An 18,138-nucleotide genomic window follows, 5' to 3' on the forward strand; every position below is an offset into this window, starting at 1 on the left:
GTAGAGCATAATTTCACCTACGCGTACATATAAAGAACGTTAAAAACGGAGCTCGTATGCGGAAGATACGAATTTTTGAAGTTTTGGGCACAAACTTCGAGACTGGTCCGAAGGAGTACGCCCAACGTACTCGTGTAAGAGATCTGGAACTTGTCACCCTCCCTACTCCTTCGCATGAATGCCACATGTCGTAGCCTTGACGCGTCTGATCTCATCCACTTTGTACGCCCAGCGTAGAGAACTGCCATGCAGTACGCCCCGCGTACCGGAGAGTTACACCCAACATACGGAGAGTCTTCGGACACTATAAATAGGGTGCGAGGCTGCCCGATTTAAGGTTACGAAATTTACTCTTTTACACCCCCAAATCTCTCTAAAATTACCCTAACAAACCTCAGAAGCCTAGGAAATATCCCCGACACCCGAAGCAAGTCCCGACGCTCCGAAAGCCCGAGAAAATAATCTTTCAAGTTAAAACTCTGCCCGCGCAAGGCCTGGTTTTCAACTAAAATCCCCGGTTTCGTCAAAGAAAGTCGTTTATAGAGGCGAAGTGCTGCCCAAATTATCATTTTATCAATAGGTCACGGTGAGTTCAATATAGGGACAATTATATGTTATGTGTTATATGTTCAATGTGCTTTCCTGTATTATTCTTGTATCGGATTTATGCCTTTGGCCATGTAGAGCATGACTCGTATAACTTCTGGTATTGGCTTTGTGCCTTTGGCCATGTAGAGCATGACTCGTATAACTTCTGGTATTGGCATAGGGCTATGTAGGGTTGATAGCCTGTATATTCTAGCAAAACGATAATCCGAAATTGTATTTTCTGTGCCATTTGGGCTGAAGCTTTATTGATGTATATCAAGTATTGAAATTTTTATATTTCATTGATTGTAAATCATTGAATCAGATTGTCGGTTGATATGGAAAGTCTGTCATATGATACACATATGCCTTTGTTGTTCTTTGTCCCTCTTTGCTTCTGTCATATTGATATGTATATGGAATAGCGTTATATTGTAACTGTTATTGAACTCACTAAGCGTCACCCGCTTATCCCTCTCAATGTTTAAACTATTGCAGGTGATAAGCATCTAGTATAGTCATGTACTGGTAGAAGATGTAGAATAGATAATATTATAGTTTTTGTATTTAGTGTATAAATTCCTGGGAAGTTATGTAATATATATAAAATTTTGTAAAAACTTGTTATTTGGTTTGTATCCAGCCTTTTGTAATAAAACCATATATGTAAAATATTTTTATGAATATGCATGTAGCATGTTTGGAGTAATATTAATATTTAGAGAAAGGGGTTCTTTCACAGGAGGAGGGAGATCGAGCTAGGTCTTAATCAGTTAATACCCAACGTCTAATTTTAGATATTGGCTTATTAAAGTGCATTAAGTCATAAAGTTGCCAACTTTATGCTTTTGCATGTCTTAATGGGGCAAATCTTGTATTTAATCACATTATCTTCATGAAACCACCTTCAATCCTTGCATGATTGAACTTAATCCATCAAGACTCCATTTTTATGCTCAAGGGACGTTAGAAACACTAGGATCTAGCATTATAACCTTCTGGAGTAGCTCATACTCTCAAGAAATACCTTAAAGACCAGTTTATGAAGAAATAAGCCCTTAACTAACAACTAGCACATGGAGTCATCAAGGTAGAAGCTTTTTACCTTCAATAAGATAGAAATGATGAGAAACCTCTAGATCTACAAGCTCTTTCTGATCCAATGCTTCTTCACAACTCTTATTGTTCTTATTCTCTAAGAAAAACACACACCCAAAACACACACACAAGCTCAAACTTTAGGGAAAATGGATTAGGGTTTCGATATATGACTCAACAGGCAAGGGAGGCTGATAAGGTGGTGAACTTGAAGGACTTAATGAGCTTAAATATGGTGCAAACCCTAAAAATTAGGGTTTGCCTCTGGCTTGAGTACGTCATGCATACGCATGGGTATGCCCAGCGTACGTAGGGGTCAACCCCGATGCGCGCATGCAAAGGAGTACGCCGTGCGTACCTAGTGTACGCCCAACGTACTCATGGTCTAGTCCTTGATTAATTGAAATAATGGTTAAAGTTTATACCTGGCGACTCGGGCGTTACATTAGATCCCCCAAACTGGTTAAGCCGCCCCTGGTCTTAATCTATTATACTTCTACTTCCCACAATCAATCTGGTATGCGTCTTCTTCCTCAAACATCAACAACACAAGCATTAAGTTGGTATATTTGGAGAGAGAGAGAGAGAGAGAGAGAATTTAGGCTCCAATGCTCGGCATACCGAGCATAGGAACTGGTGTTTGCCGAGCGTGGTCATCCTTGCCGAGTGGTATGCCAAGACAACTCATTCCAATCTAAACAAATAGATATGGTATCTACCATAATATATAAAAATCATTTTTGACAAATGTCAACTTTTCATTGGATTTGATACATGTCATTTTTTGTGATTTATAGAGGGTGGTTTGCTAAGCTTAAAAAAATAGTTTTTTTAAACTTATTTCTTGTTCCACACATGTATAAGTTAAAAAGAGTGTTTGGATAACAACTTTTCTGAAAATAGCTTATAGTTGTTTGGGACCTCTAATAAGTCATTTTTCATATGTTGCTTACCCCTTGCTTATTAAAAACACCTTATTTCACAATTTTGAGGAATTAACCAATATACTCTTAACCTAATAAAACCTTTATACACATTATTGTACAACGACACATTCACAAACGCCTCCATCTACTTCTCTTGACTTTGGCTCCTAAGCGACGAGTCCTCTCCTGCTCGCCGCCGTTAGCGCCTCCCCTGTGAATCCACCACCGACCGGAGATTGTTACACCCCACAGCCACACCGGAGACCTTCGACCTCTCAGCTACAGACACGTTTTTCTCCCATTTTTTCCCGGGTTTCATTCACCTTTTCTTTTTCCTGCTGCCAGTCTTCCTTCTTTTACATGGTTTCTGTTATTCCCTTCTTCTGGGTGATATTAAAGTTATAGTTATTCCCTTCTTATCAATTTGTTTATTTTGGTTCTCTGAATTATGTCAATTGATGCATAACTCATAAAAGAGCTGGAAAACTGAAACATTTGTAATGAAGTTAGTTTAACTTTGAATGTGAAATGACATTTGATTTTGAATGAAATACCGAGATGTTAAACCTGTAACATAGATTGGTCTTTTTGATCCGAACTGTCCAATTGTGTATGTGTTTGTGCTTCAATTAGCAATTGAACCTAGGTTTATATGTTAAACAAGTAACACACTAGCACCCACTTTTTATGTTCAATTCTTATTGTCAAGCTTGGGCATGTCTCCTCTTGTTTTTGAATTTTGAATGATGTTCTTGTGCTTATATAAAAGGAGCCATTTTTGGAAATTTTACACATATAAGTAGATTTTTTTTTGCCAAACATTAAAAATAGACTATTAGCTTATAGCGTTTTGACACTAGATAAGTAAATCCAAACATTAACTCCATTTTAATACCGTCACTAGATAAGTAAATTCAAACAATTTTAAAAAAAATCCCGTTTTAATACCATATAAGCTAATAAGCTATAAGTAAAAGTTAAAAGCATTTTTAATAAGTTTTGTCAGACACATTTTTATAATTCCTTTTTCCACTTGTTATTTTTTTGTGTCGTCTATTTTCATTTAATTGTCACGTCATTATATTTTCATAACGACAATGTTAATGACAACTTTAAATCTGTTCATTCCTTCTTTATTTTGCTAAATGTAAGGTGATATTTACATGAATTTATACTATTTTATTATAATGATTGATGTTAATTTTTTTAATAAATCTGTATAATATATAGATCTCATGTTTAGTTATTTATAAAATTGATTAAAATTTGTTGAAATATATAGTTTTCTTTTCTCTGTGAAATGAGATAAGTAGTTTAGTATTGATATTTTTTTTGATATACTTAAAAAAAAAAAATCGGTGGATTGAGTTGCTAATTTAGGAAAAATGATGTCATTGGATTATGTAGGTGAAATGTGAAAAACTGAAAATGAAAGAAAATAAGTATATTTTTAATAACTATTTGGGATGAATTTACGATTGCAGTAGTCTAAGAGAATATCTCGATAGCCGACCCTGAGGTATTTCCAGTTCCTTCCGAGCGTAGCGGTGCTGCAATGAATACTCCTGACAATGATCCTGCCATCGGCGGCGGTGGATTCGACGGCGAAAAAGCTGGCGATGATAAACTCGAGGAATTTTCTGACGACTTCAAATGTTGCGTTTGCTTGTAAGCCTGCATCCGAATATGAACAATAATTAGATTCGTTTTTTCTTTTATTCCGATCGTAGCCTAATCGAAATACGTTTTTATTTTGCTTTAAGATTAGTTTTTTACTCTTTAATTTTAATTAATGGACGTAATTCTGTGTCTTTTGCGACCTGTCGATATAGATGAGTGATCAGTGCGCGGACTATTTGCTGCAGATTTCGGTTAATTAGTTTAGTGAAGCTGAGATTAATTTATTAAGATGAACTCCATCCCTTCCAGAAATCGGAACTGGCAATTTCGAGTTTCATAATCAATGTTAGTTCATAATCATGTAGTTTAAGATCATTATCAACTTTATATCTGTAACTCTGTAAGTTAATAACTATACGAAATTTAGGAATGACAAATATCTTGGCGATTGCATTGGATCATTGAAAGCTACTTATTGAAATCTAGGCATCAAATTCTTGTAAGTAGGATTGATCTTAATGAATTTGGCAATTCCAGATTCCACCAACAATGAGTTAAGCATGAATAGGCATCAAAGGAAGCAAAAATGGCTGAATCTAGTCAATTTTGTTTTTTACCCTGTGATCTTTAGGAGGTGGTGAAGAAGGTGAAAGATGAGTAGGCAATTAGTTTATATCTGCTATTCTTTATCTTTGTTTTGAATCTGTGTGTGTGTATAATCCTTTCATTTTTCAGGGATCTCATCTACAAGCCAGTTGTTTTGGGTAAGAAAAGGATTTGCAAAAAGCCACAAGTTGAATGTTACTTGTATAACAAATTTTTACATAATACTTTTGTCCCTGTTTTGCAGCATGTGGCCATATTTCATGTTTTTGGTGTGTCTTTGAAGCAATGGACACTTGGCAGGAATCTAGTTGCCCTGTTTGTCGCCATTCATATAACCATTTTCCTAGCATCTGTTGGCTCCTTCACTCTGTGTTGCTGAAGTTGTATCCTAAAGACTATCAAAGAAGGGAAATTCAAGTGAAAGGTATGTTACATTCAAAACAGTTTATACCCTTTTGGCCTTTTCTTTTATAGCCTGATTTTTCTTGGTGTCAAGTTTGGAAATAGGTTTATAACCCAAAATAATAACCACCTTCCCTTTTTTTTGCCCTTTATAGCAATTTGTTACCCAAAACCTATAAAATAACAATACATCAATTTGATCATTTTTCTTATTGCAGAGGATGAAAAGACACGTGGAACCTTCTCACCACAGTTTGAAAACTACTTAACAGTATCAAATAATAATAAACAAGGTAAAGATTGTTCAGTTGAAGAATCATTGAAACCTGATAAATGTACAAAGGAGACTCCTACAACTTCAAGTGATGAAATCTCAAAAAATGTAGCTGTTAATGATTTACTTTGTGGAATATGTAAAGAACTTCTCTATCGACCTGTGGTTCTTAATTGTGGACATGGTAAGTGCTCAAAAAATTCATAACACTATAAATTATATGGTTAATGTTTATTTTTGGGTAACAAACTATGACATTTCTCAACTTTTTTGTTCAAAAAGCACCAATATTTTTTATTATTTATTAATATATGTTATTTTTCTTGAGTAAATTACAGATTTGGTATTGTGATTTGTGATATCTCATTTTTTATGATTTAGGTCCATTGGGATATTCCAAGGTTTCATATTGATTGTGGTCCATGGATTATTAAATCTAACTACTCATCTGTTAATTTTTTTAGAATGACCATTTTGCCCTTGGACCAAACCTGAAAAAGAGAGTATGTGGCATGAACCAAATTTGTATTTTACTCATAATTTTATCATCAAGCTACTTTCTTAATCATAACATATTTTATCTTAAATGATGTAATTTTAAAATAGCAATTTACTCTTTTCTTTTATTAATAATATATTATTGAGTAAATTACAAATTTGGTCCCTGTGCTTTACTTAAAATTGCAAGTTAAGTCCAAAAGTTGAAATTGTCCCATTGTCAACCTTAAGTTTGCATTTCGTTGTGAATTGTTGAATTGCAATTTAGGACAACATTGAGACAGTTTTAAAATTTGGGCTGAATTGCAATTTTGAGTAAAGCATAGGGACTAAAGCTGTAATTTACTCTAAACTATTCTTTTGTTGTGTCCTTTCACAGTTTTTTGTGAAACATGTATTGTTGATTCATCCAACAAGCCATGTCGATGCCCAGTGTGTCAAAGCATGCATCCAAATGGATTCCCAAAAGTCTGTTTGGTTCTAGAAGGTTTCTTGGAACAGAATATTCCGGAAGAATATTCCGCAAGAAAAACGGCTATTAACAACCTCAAAACTCACGAACAAGGAAGCTCATCAACAGGTATTTACATTTACATTTACATATAATATATATAGATTTAAAATGAAAAATTCATAACGGAATGTAATTACTCATTCCATTGTTCTATTCCATTCCGTTCCTTTGTGATTCCATTCCATCCAATGTACATGATCAGGGTCAACACAAGTTCCACAAGGTGGTCAATGTTCATCTGTCTCTATGAGTGATTATTTGTGCAAACCAGGGTTGAAGGTTCACTTTCTAGTTGGTTGTGACTTTTGTGGGGTAATCTTTTCTCTTTTATTAAACTTATGTCCATATTTATTTAAATAAATTCAGAAAATGTCTTTTTTTTTTCAAGAATAATATCATGACAAAATAAAGAAAAAGCACTTGTACTTATGTACTTTTACCTTTTTTTCAATTTAGTCACTTTAAGTAATGTATTTTTACCATTTTATCAATTAGTAGCTTTAACTACATGATTAAACCGTTATACTTTTTAACCGTTTGAAAAAAAAAAACATTTTTCCCGATTACCCTAAAACGAGGGTAAAATAGTCAAATCACAATGCACTTTTCTTTTACTATATTATCGATTTACACACCAAAATAATGTTATTATTATTATTTTTTTTTAAACCAGATGTATCCGCTTGTTGGAGACCGGTATAAATGCGAAGATTGCTTAGAGGATATTGGTTTTGACCTATGTGAAGATTGCTACAAAAATTCATCTAATCTTTCCGGAAGGTTTAATCAACAACATAAACCAGATCATAAGTTTAAGGTTGTTGAACCTAATCCTTATTAGTTTCTTAATTTTTTTTATAAGTTCTTTATAATTTTGGAAAACAGAAATTTTTTATTTTCTGTGAAAATTTAAGAAAACTTGTCTTATGTTTTAGATTTTTTTTTTCTTTCCCCAAAAAACTACTTATTTTTCGTACCCTAACTTGTTTGAAACATATATATTATTAAGTTGTAAATAAATATGAATATATGATCAAGTTATTAAAAGTAATATCATAGGTTCTAGATACAACAGTGAACCATGTGTAAATTTGCTGATTTACTCTTAAACTTTTAGAAAGTATTTAAATTAACATTACATTTAACAACGGAAGTAAATGAAGAAATAATTGATTTTGTTATAGTGATAATAATAATAGACAAATCAACAACTTTGATATGAATTCAATTATTAAAGATTGGTGGTTGAAAATTTCATCCTCTTTTGTATCTGGAGCTTTCTAAATGAAATGACAAGTTAACCATAATAGAATTTTTACAAGTTTTATATTAAACTAAAGGGAACGGTGATATAGTAATAATATGACAAAATATTTCTACTCTAGCTCCACATAAGCTTACACACACACCAAGGATGTCGAGTTCGGTTCATGCCACACACTAGGGACAGTGTGCCATGTGCGCCGCGGCCACATCAATCACACCCACTCCCTTAAGCCTTATAGTTTCGTATTCTATAAAATATTTATCAAATCAAATGTCATCATTTTATTTGGACATGTGTTTTCAAAATAACTATTGTAACTTACAAATCAAATAATTTGATTAACATATATAAAAGCAATTATATAGATATATTCTTATCCTCAATAAATTATTTTTCAAAAGGACATCTTATATGTCTAGTCAAATTCAATTATTGCAAAACTATAAAAATCATAAAGTAGAATAAAAAATTAAAATTAATTTTGGCACACACTACATAGTTGATCGACATAATTTCAATTATGATAATGAATTTTATGACATATCTATACACTCAAACCATATAAATAATTTTGAGAACAAAATAAATCACAAATATGAAAAATGTGAAATTAAAAAAACAAGCTTGAATTATATATAACTAGGCATATATTAGAATAAAATTATAGGAGTATATTATAATTCAAAATCAAGATTTTGACATAACAAAAATGAATTAATTAAATTCAAGTTCTTTTTTTGGCCTAATTATCGATTAGAAGATTTAGCTTGTGTTGAAAATAACTAAGTCATTGTATTGCGAACCTTTTGAGATTTTATCAATTATGAACAATCATATAATGATATAAATGTTCAGCTAGTAACTACTATCTAGATCAATTTTCATTTGTTTTAGGATCGATTTAAATATTTAAAAAACTATATCAATATTTCAAGAACAACAAGTTCTGGACTTTGCTTTCAGTTTGGGAAAATGTTCAAAGAGAAGAAGGATGTTAATCAGCATCTTTTATGACATGTTTTGGTGCACATGGAGAGCTCGTAATGATAGGGTATTCAACAACATAAAAACAATTCCTGAAATAGTGGTGAAAATCATCAAATCCTATGGTTTAAACATAAACGAAAGAAAAGAGTTTGTAATTGGTGAGATTGGATTGTTTGCCCTTTCTCATATGTGTAAAAGGGCTATCTATATTCTTATTTTGTACTTTTCTGGTGGGTGACTCCTAGCCCCTTGCTAGGTGCGCCCTCTTTTATTTAATATATTTGCTTGTTCCATAAGAAAACAAGTTCGAGTTTAATGACTTGTTTTCGTAAAATTTAGTTGTATTCATTATTTATGAACAAAAAAATCAAATTAATATAATAAAAAAATAAGTAATCATCTTAAATCTTAAACCATATTGCCTTGATAGTTTTTGTTATATAAGATATAAAAATATTATATTTACTCATAAATTCATAGCAAAGTTGGTCAATATTTTTAGCATTCACAACTCTCATTCAGAATTAAATACAAAAAGTGTCAAATGATTTATACATGTTCAAAATGAAACTTTTTTTCTACAAAGTTACTTACTTTTTCTTATTAATTCCAACAACCAAATCATCATAAATAATAAAAGAAAACATTCTTTTCATATGACCTTATAAGAACACATCCAAATAACCATGAGTCCATGAAATAGAAAATAATGTTGAATGGTGGGGGAAGCAACAGCAACAGCGACAAGCCGGGATAAAGGCAGACGAAGACAAGAAAAGAACACATCCATCGCTGTCTATGCCTTTCTCTCCTCTAAATGCATGCATTTGCCTCCCACCAATCTCAATCCTCTCATTTTTAACATCATTTGATTCAGAAATCATCTGGGTTTTGTTCCTTTTCCCCAAATGTACTCAGGGATTCACTCGATTCCATTGGAAGGAACTGGTATCGACTTCCCCCGGCCGTTAACTAGTACCAACTTGGTCGGAGATCCATGTTTGGTGTTGACGACAGATCCGAAGCCGAGGCTCCGATGGACGGCGGAGCTCCATGAGAGATTCGTCGATGCAGTTACTCAGCTTGGTGGCCCCGATAGTCAGTCTATTCTTCATCTATTTCTTTCACATTGCTTTGCGATTTCTCGATTGAGTTTTATAATTATTGTCTGTATACTGTAAGTTAGTTTGTTGAATTTATTGAGTTTGCTTATACCTTTTGATGATTTGGGATTTTGGGGGTAATTTGAAGAATACGATGTACAATCATATGGCGACATTTTTGTGTATTGATTAGGGTTTAGTAGATTTTGATTCTCACTCATTTCCTCGGTGCTCATAAGTGGCTTTTGGGTCAAAAGGTTTGCTTTTTAACTTTCAAATTAAAGTTGATTTTAGAAATTTTTGAGGAAAACGAGTGACACCAACATAATACTTTCTTCAAATACGCAGAAAGAAAAGAATTGGTGGAAAATTGTCAACAAATCTATAACAAGTTTATGATCATTACCCAATGTTGTGTAGATTTAAATCTCATGAAATTGATCATTACTCAATGTTGTGTGCATGTGTGATTATCGATTTTAAGATAGTTTATGATCGCATGATGACTATATTCTTCTCAAAAATTGAATCTTTTTGCCCTTATTGCTACTAAACCCATGTGTTTTATGCACCTTATTATAGTTCTTATGATATTTGGATCTCATATTTATTGGAATTTAAACTAGTCAATAACTTTTGTAAGAAAATGGTTAGGATCATAGTTTTTGAGTCTTAGCTATTTATTGTCTAGTTTTCTTCCTACAAATCCACAAATATTGGACAAACGCAAATCCTACAAATCACAAAGTCACAGATTAACAAAATCCATATAATAATCTTTAATTGTTTCAAAAAGTTACAATCATAGTTATGTGGTACATTTTTCTATAGTTTATAACCTTCTTTATATATCTTGATGTAAATTAATTTGCAGAAGCAACACCAAAAATGATAATGAGAACAATGGGGGTAAAAGGCCTCACACTCTATCATCTCAAGTCACATCTTCAGGTCCATTATTTTCTTTACACTCCCAAAAAATATATATTTAACTTTAATTATAATAACTCATGTCACACATACATATTTTCGCAGAAATATCGTATGGGGAAACAATCATGCAAAGAGTTCCCAGAGAACTCTAAAGAAGGTACCAAATTTATTAACTTCCTCATTGTAGCCAATCTAGTCCGGCGATGTTGATGAGAAGGGCATTTACGTCTTTTGCACATATGAGAGATCGATACTTTTTGTTGGGACAAAAAATTGTAATTTTTGTCATGACATCAGTACCAGTCTCAGTCTAATGCGTTTGAGAATGCGTGTCAAACGCAGTACAACCTGTTCTGTCCTGTCCTGTCAAATGGGGCCCACAGATAAACTTTTTTAGTTATTGATTGTATCGTGTGGTTTGATCTATAGCGTCTTGCATTGCTGAAAGCCAGGACATGGGTTCGTCCACATCATCATCTACAAGAATGATGGCACAAGATTTAAACGAGTAATTTATTTATTTATTTATTTTTGTTTCTCGAGTTATTAATTTTATTAATTGCTCTAAATCTAATCTTTGTTTAAAATAGTGGCTTTGAGGTTACAGAAGCTTTACGAGCACAAATGGAAGTCCAAAGAAGATTACACGACCAACTAGAGGTCAGTTGCTTACACCAATTTCTCAAAAGATTTGTTTATTACACTTACACCCTCCTACTTTCATTTATTCCTACTACAACCTCATACTTTGAAAAATTTACCCAATTATTGCAATTTCAGGTTCAACATCGACTCCAGCTTCGGATTGAATCACAAGGAAAGTATCTTCAATCGATCTTGGAAAAAGCTTGTAAAGCTATAAATGATCAAGCAATTGCGACAGCTGGACTGGAGGCAGCTAGGGAGGAGTTATCTGAGCTGGCAATCAAGGTAGCCAATGACTGTCCGCCATCTGTCACCCAAATTGATAGCTGTTTGACCTCCAACCCTAGTCCTGAATCCCCAATGGGGTTGAGTCCTCAGGCTGCAGCTTTGAAGAAGAGACAAAGGGCAATGTTCATGCAAGCAGAGTGGATGGCTTCTAACACCGGATAACTTATGATTTTAGATTTTCTTGTTTTTGTGGTGACATTTTCTTGAATTTCCGGTGGGTTTATGGGGAAGAAAAATGAATTTTATGTAGGGATTATGTTGGATCAGTTTGTGTTTGGCATATGATCTTATATGTTTATATGGTTTGGCTAAATGGATATTATCAGATATATATAACATGACCGGGCCTTAGCTCGTGATTATGGGCCTGATCCAAGCCCAATGGGTTCAACTTATTAGTTGGTGATTATGAGATGGGCTTATCAGTTATATTTTGGCTATAAACTATCATAGATTTTGACATTGGAGTCATCAAAGTTATAATTGTGTTTGTTGGAGAATATGTGTTGTATGGTATACGACAATCGATTACTTGGATATCTTAATGGATCATGTTGAACACTTTTCAAAAGTTATATTTTGACCCTTAATACCTAAATACATCTGATATTATGAAATTAACCTCGGATAATCCAATAGTAGTTCAAGGTTTAAGCAAAAATTTAGAAGCAAAATGTACTAAAATAGTTTTGTGTTTGTTCTTTGTTTCGTGAGAGTAAAATCATTGTGATATGTCATATACTATAGATGTAGGGGTGTGATTCCAAGCCTAACAAAGCTTGTGTGCGGTTTGCTTAAACTTTTAGGGGTTGAACTTGAGCTCGGCTTGTTTCGAGCACTATGTATCCAAATTTAGATAGACTCATGAAAAACTGAATAGGTTCGGGCTCTGCTTGAATGTTGAGCCTAAATGAGCCTAAGCCAACACGGTTTATTATCAAAGTGCTCCTTTCATCATTTGAGCTTTTATTAACTAATTCCAAAAAAGAAATATATTAACTAGAAAATAGAACGAAACAAAACGTGAATAAAATGTAAAAACTTGAAGTGTTCAAACTCCAAACTAAAACAATCTATAAAACTTCAAATTGCAAAGGCAAAAAAACATTCAACTCTTCGAATATATATATATATATATATATATATATATATATATATATATATATATATATATATATATATATATATATATATATATATATATATATATATATATATATACACAACTTCAATCCTACATGTGGAATCTGCAAATTATAAAATTCTAAGAGGAATAATATAATATAACTAAGTCGACAACAAGTTTACAAGTAGATAAAAAGAACTTATACATCTAATTTTTCTAGTAGGCAATAAGATCTCAGGAGGTATTATCTGATTCTTTAAAAAGAATACGATTGAAGATCAAAAAATTTATATAATCAAATATTAGTTTATATGCGCTTTTAGCATAATGTATGTTTTAGGATTAAGATGCTCCTGCAGTTGACTTGTTATCTATTATAAGAGTTTTGGAAATACGACGTGCTTAGGAATGTAATGTTAAGATATTTCAAATAAACTTATCTTTGCTGAGAACTGTCCTGCAAACTGAGTTCCATAACCATCTACCTTCTGCATTCTCCTATCTCGAAAAACTTTTAGCATTCACATAAAGAACTCACCCGAATCCATCCAATGTGTTTCGTACACTGGAACTCATCTAGACTCAACAAGTCAACAATATCATATTTAGAGGCTAAATTATAAATCAAATTCTTCTGCCATCGAAGATGAAACCCAAATACTCTCTAGCTTGTGTCTTGGACTCTAATTTGTAGGAAGACCGGTTGAAACCTTGCTAAGCTGCAACTTTTCTAACGTTACTGTGTTGATGAACATATCCACAAGGTTCTTAGCACCAATGATCTTCTTCAAATTGAGCCTTCATTTACTATTCGGTTCTTTAATAAAGTGATGTCTCATTTTGATGTGTTGCGTTCTTGAATAAAACACCAGATTCTTGGCAAGATGAACTACACTATGATTATCACAATGCAACACACAATCTTCTTGATCCAATCCCAATTCTATGAGAAATATCTTGAACCAAATGATTTCTTTACTGGCTTCCGCTAACGCCCGATATTGTGCTTTCGTAGTTGAACGATCTACACTCTTTTGAAGTCTCGTCATACAACTAATTGTAGCTCCTCCGATTGTGAATACGTAACCAGTATATATAGGTGCATATGTATAAGTCTATGCATGTATGTATCTGTATGCGTATATGTAAATCTATATATGTATATTTATGTGTATCTATATGTATGTATGTGTATATATGTGTATATGCTTATGTGTGTGTCTATATATATATATATATATATATATATATATATATATATATATATATATATATATATATATATATATATATATATATATATATATATATATATATATATATATATATGGGAAGGGTTATTTGGAAAACAAAAAAACCCTAAAATTCATAAAAATGCATAAAAAAATACTTAGACATTACAAAACTTTTTTTTTTTGAATTTTTTTATCAAAAAATCGCAGCCTTTTTGACAATTTCGCTGAAAAAAAAAATAAAAAATCAATTTTTTTTTTTTTTGTAAATTTTTTTTTTCAGCGATTTTATGTTAAAAGCTGCGATTTTTTGATAAAAAAATTCAAAAAAAAGTTTTGTGATCTCTAAGTATTTTATTTATGCATTTTTATGATTTTTAGGGTTTTTTTGTTTTGCATAGAACCTAAACATATATATATATATATATATATATATATATATATATATATATATATATATATATATATATATATATATATGGTTGAGATCCGTTGAGACTTCATATATTCATCAAAATCTGAGAACTTTTAAAAAAAATAGAAAAAAAATACATTGAGACATTAATATTTTTTTTACTATACTTTGTTAAAATTGTGATCATGCAAGTAACTATGCACTCACTTGTTAAAAATGGATGACTGGTTATTTCAGCAACGCTTCGTCTAACACATTGGCTTTTCCTTTGATTTGACCTAGGTAAGCACATCATTAAGTCTTAGTCTTATATTCCTGGTGACTAATGATAGCCTAGATTCCTCATTAATCCCAATGTCTACATCAAGATCTATGAAGTAAGGAATAACCAGGTTAGATCATATCGGAGGTAGGGTCCGTTTGGTATATAGAGTATACTGTTTTGAAATCTCACTTTAAACATCTCACTAGATCTAGCCTAGACATCACTCTCGTAAGTAGATCAATTAGTATTTTGACATGGAATCACTGATAAATCTTGTTTATAAGTTCATAATAACAACAATGAACTTAAACATAAGTTACACTTAAAGTGTAATAAGTGTAGCTTAAGTTACATAGTTTTTAGCGAAAACTGTCACAGGCAGAACTCCAACCCGAGAGCTTCTATTTGCTGGACCCTTCGACGACTCAGGGCTCCACTAACTATTTCTAAAAATCTAGGGGAAAACCGAATTCAAGAGGAGAATCGACTCAGGGCTAACGCCTGATATGTATGTGTATATATAAGTGCATATGTATAAGTTTATGCATGTATGTATCTGTATGCGTATATGTAAATCTATATATGTATATTTATGTGTATCTATATGTATGTATGTGTATGTGTATATGCTTATGTGTGTGTGTCTATATATATATATATATATATATATATATATATATATATATATATATATATATATATATATATATATATATATATATATGGTTGAGATCCGTTGAGACCTCATATATTCATCAAAATCTGAGAACTTTTAAAAAAAATAGAAAAAAAAAATACATTGAGACATTAATATTTTTTTTACTATACCAGCCATTAAGTAGCTTATAAAGGACTTAATTTGCTGAAAGAAACAAATGTGTGTGTGTATATGAAAATTTTTCATATCTGCATATATATATGATTAAGCAGAAAAAAATCATTAGATGTTTCAAAGTATTTAAAAAAAAATAGAAATGTTCTTGCATTTCCAAGAATCTTTGATTTGTCAAATGATCCAAACCATATATGTACAAAAAAGGACTAAATAATTCATTTATAACTATTGAGTGATTACAAAAAAAAGACTTATTTGAAACAAAAAAAATGTTAAGGACTAAATATGTACAAAAATATTAATGACTAAATGTGTACAAAATGAAAAATATATTACCCTATTAAGTCATTTTTCCGGCTAACCTAAAGTAACGGTCATAAGGACTGAATGTGTACGGTTTAACAAGTTAAATGGGTAAATGTAGACGAAAAAAAAAACTCAGTGACCAAATGTGTACAAATCAAAAAATACATTACCCTTTTAAGTCATTAACATATATATATATATATATATATATATATATATATATATATATATATATATATATATATATATATATATATATATCAAAATGCAAAACCAACTGTTACCAAGGCACTCGATCCTCACATATCCTAGTCTACAGTTATCAGGAAGAATTATCTCACCTGATGAATCGTTTAGAGCAAGGGTTTGACTACACTGCTAGGGGCTTCCTTGGCCAGCGTAAGTCACAAAGGCACTCGAGCCATCAGAGTATTTGATGAATATGGTATCTCATTTCATCCACGTCTATGCGTTATGAGCCGACACTAGCAACGTAATTCACAATAGCGTCTAGAGTGATCGAGTGTTGTCATCTTACTCTGGGATATAACCAGGCATACCGTTATAGTTGCCTAATCTGGAACCACCATTTATGGTCATCCAAAATGAATACTTAGTCATACTTCGGTATGTAATTCGTACCATCAACACCTGATAATGTCACTAAACATAACTCTACTCTTCGTTCCTGTCTCACACACTTCCCTTAATAAGATGCTACCCAATATCCAAACTTAATTGAACTAAGCCTCATATGTAAGTCTTAGGGTATAACTAACACTCTATCAACTTAAATTGAACTAAGCATTATCTACGAGTCTTATCACTAGGCAAGACTACATTGCTTACAATCAACTTCTAATAGCAACTCTGTTTAGGCAATACCATCCTAAATTTAGTGTATATATTAGATACAAAGTACTATGTATTGATATACATTCACTTTCTCAGTAATAATACTTTTATTCTTTTTATCATGTGATAATATTATATATACACATCTTAACACATATAGAATCATATCCGGTTCGCACGTCGTATATCATCAAATGTACATCTAGCATATATTCCACGCAATAAGCACATAATTCACATGTAAGCCCTCGACAAATATTTAATAAATTTATTGGATACCTGTATTAAAATTGTGATCATGAAAGTAACTATGCACTCACTTGTTAAAAATGGATGACTAGTTATTTCAGCAGCGCTTCGTCTAACACATTGGCTTTTCCTTTGATTTGACCTAGGTAAGCACATCACTAAGTCTTAGTCTTATATTCCTGGTGACTAATGATAGCCTAGATTCCTCATTAATCCCAATGTCTACATCAAGATCTATCAAGTAAGGAATAATCAGGTTAGATCATATCGGAGGTAGGGTCCGTTTGGTATATAGAGTATACTGTTTTGAAATCCCACTTTAAACATCTCACTAGATCTAGCCTAGACATCACTCTCGTAAGTAGATCAATTAGTATTTTGGCATGGAATCACTGATAAATCTCGTTTATAAGTTCATAATAACAACAATGAACTTAAACATAAGTTACACTTAAAGTGTAATAAGTGTAGCTTAAGTTACATAGTTTTTAGCGAAAACCGTCACAGGCAGAACTCCAACCCGAGAGCTTCTATTTGCTGGACCCTTCGACGACTCAGGGCTCCACTAACTATTTCTAAAAATCTAGGGGAAAACCGAATTCAAGAGGAGAATCGATTCAGGGAGAGTTCAAAGAATTGTGTGATTAAGAATGTGTTGGGATCAGATATTTGTTAGACTAGGTGTCTAAGCCCATAACTATAATTGGTATGTACTTAAATTGATAGTAGCACAATCCTTTTGGGTTGCCTTCATACTAGCAACTAGACAGGATGACATATTGAGAAAGAGGAAGAATTTATTATTTGATTAATAAATTGAAATGAATGATTTATTAATGTATTATGGAAATAATATATTAATTAGAAATCATATTATTTAATTAATATTTAATTAGAAATTAATTTTGGGATTAAAAGATTAATTAAAAGTGCATGATCTGTTTGACAATTTATTGATAATTGTGGATTTGGGCTCTAGAACCCTCCTAGATGGGTTGGACGAAATCTTCTAGGAATACCCTAGAAATTTCGTCCAAGGGCCTCGTAGATGGAGTTCTTGGGCTGATTAGGCCTTAAGATAAAGAATTAGGGGTTCCTCCTTAAAA

At 32.2% G+C, this 18,138-nt stretch overlaps 2 protein-coding genes across 3 annotated transcripts; both read left to right on the forward strand.

The window, feature by feature from the left end:
* Positions 1–4,071: 4,071 nt before the first annotated feature.
* Positions 4,072–7,453, forward strand: LOC145158514 (E3 ubiquitin-protein ligase PRT1-like). Of its 2 annotated transcripts, XM_079077404.1 has the most exons (7): positions 4,072–4,280; positions 4,968–4,996; positions 5,083–5,262; positions 5,459–5,698; positions 6,392–6,592; positions 6,729–6,838; positions 7,200–7,453. In XM_079077404.1, exons 1-7 carry the CDS (start codon positions 4,168–4,170, stop codon positions 7,365–7,367), a joined length of 1,041 nt encoding a protein of 346 aa, XP_078933530.1. In that variant the 5' UTR covers positions 4,072–4,167; the 3' UTR covers positions 7,368–7,453. The 2 variants fall into 2 exon arrangements, with proteins under 2 accessions (XP_078933530.1, XP_078933532.1); XM_079077406.1 differs by lacking the exon at positions 4,968–4,996 and having other exon boundaries at positions 4,075–4,280.
* A 2,030-nt stretch (positions 7,454–9,483) lies between these two features.
* LOC145158524 (protein PHR1-LIKE 2-like) lies at positions 9,484–12,144 on the forward strand. Its single transcript, XM_079077412.1, has 6 exons — positions 9,484–9,878; positions 10,758–10,834; positions 10,919–10,973; positions 11,246–11,324; positions 11,407–11,476; positions 11,597–12,144. Exons 1-6 carry the CDS (start codon positions 9,689–9,691, stop codon positions 11,909–11,911), a joined length of 786 nt encoding a protein of 261 aa, XP_078933538.1. The 5' UTR covers positions 9,484–9,688; the 3' UTR covers positions 11,912–12,144.
* Positions 12,145–18,138: the final 5,994 nt, after the last annotated feature.

This window comes from Lactuca virosa, chromosome 1, assembly GCF_052849685.1.
Source record: "Lactuca virosa cultivar CGN04683 chromosome 1, Lactuca_virosa_CGN04683_v6, whole genome shotgun sequence".
In the NCBI taxonomy this organism is placed as follows: domain Eukaryota; kingdom Viridiplantae; phylum Streptophyta; class Magnoliopsida; order Asterales; family Asteraceae; genus Lactuca; species Lactuca virosa.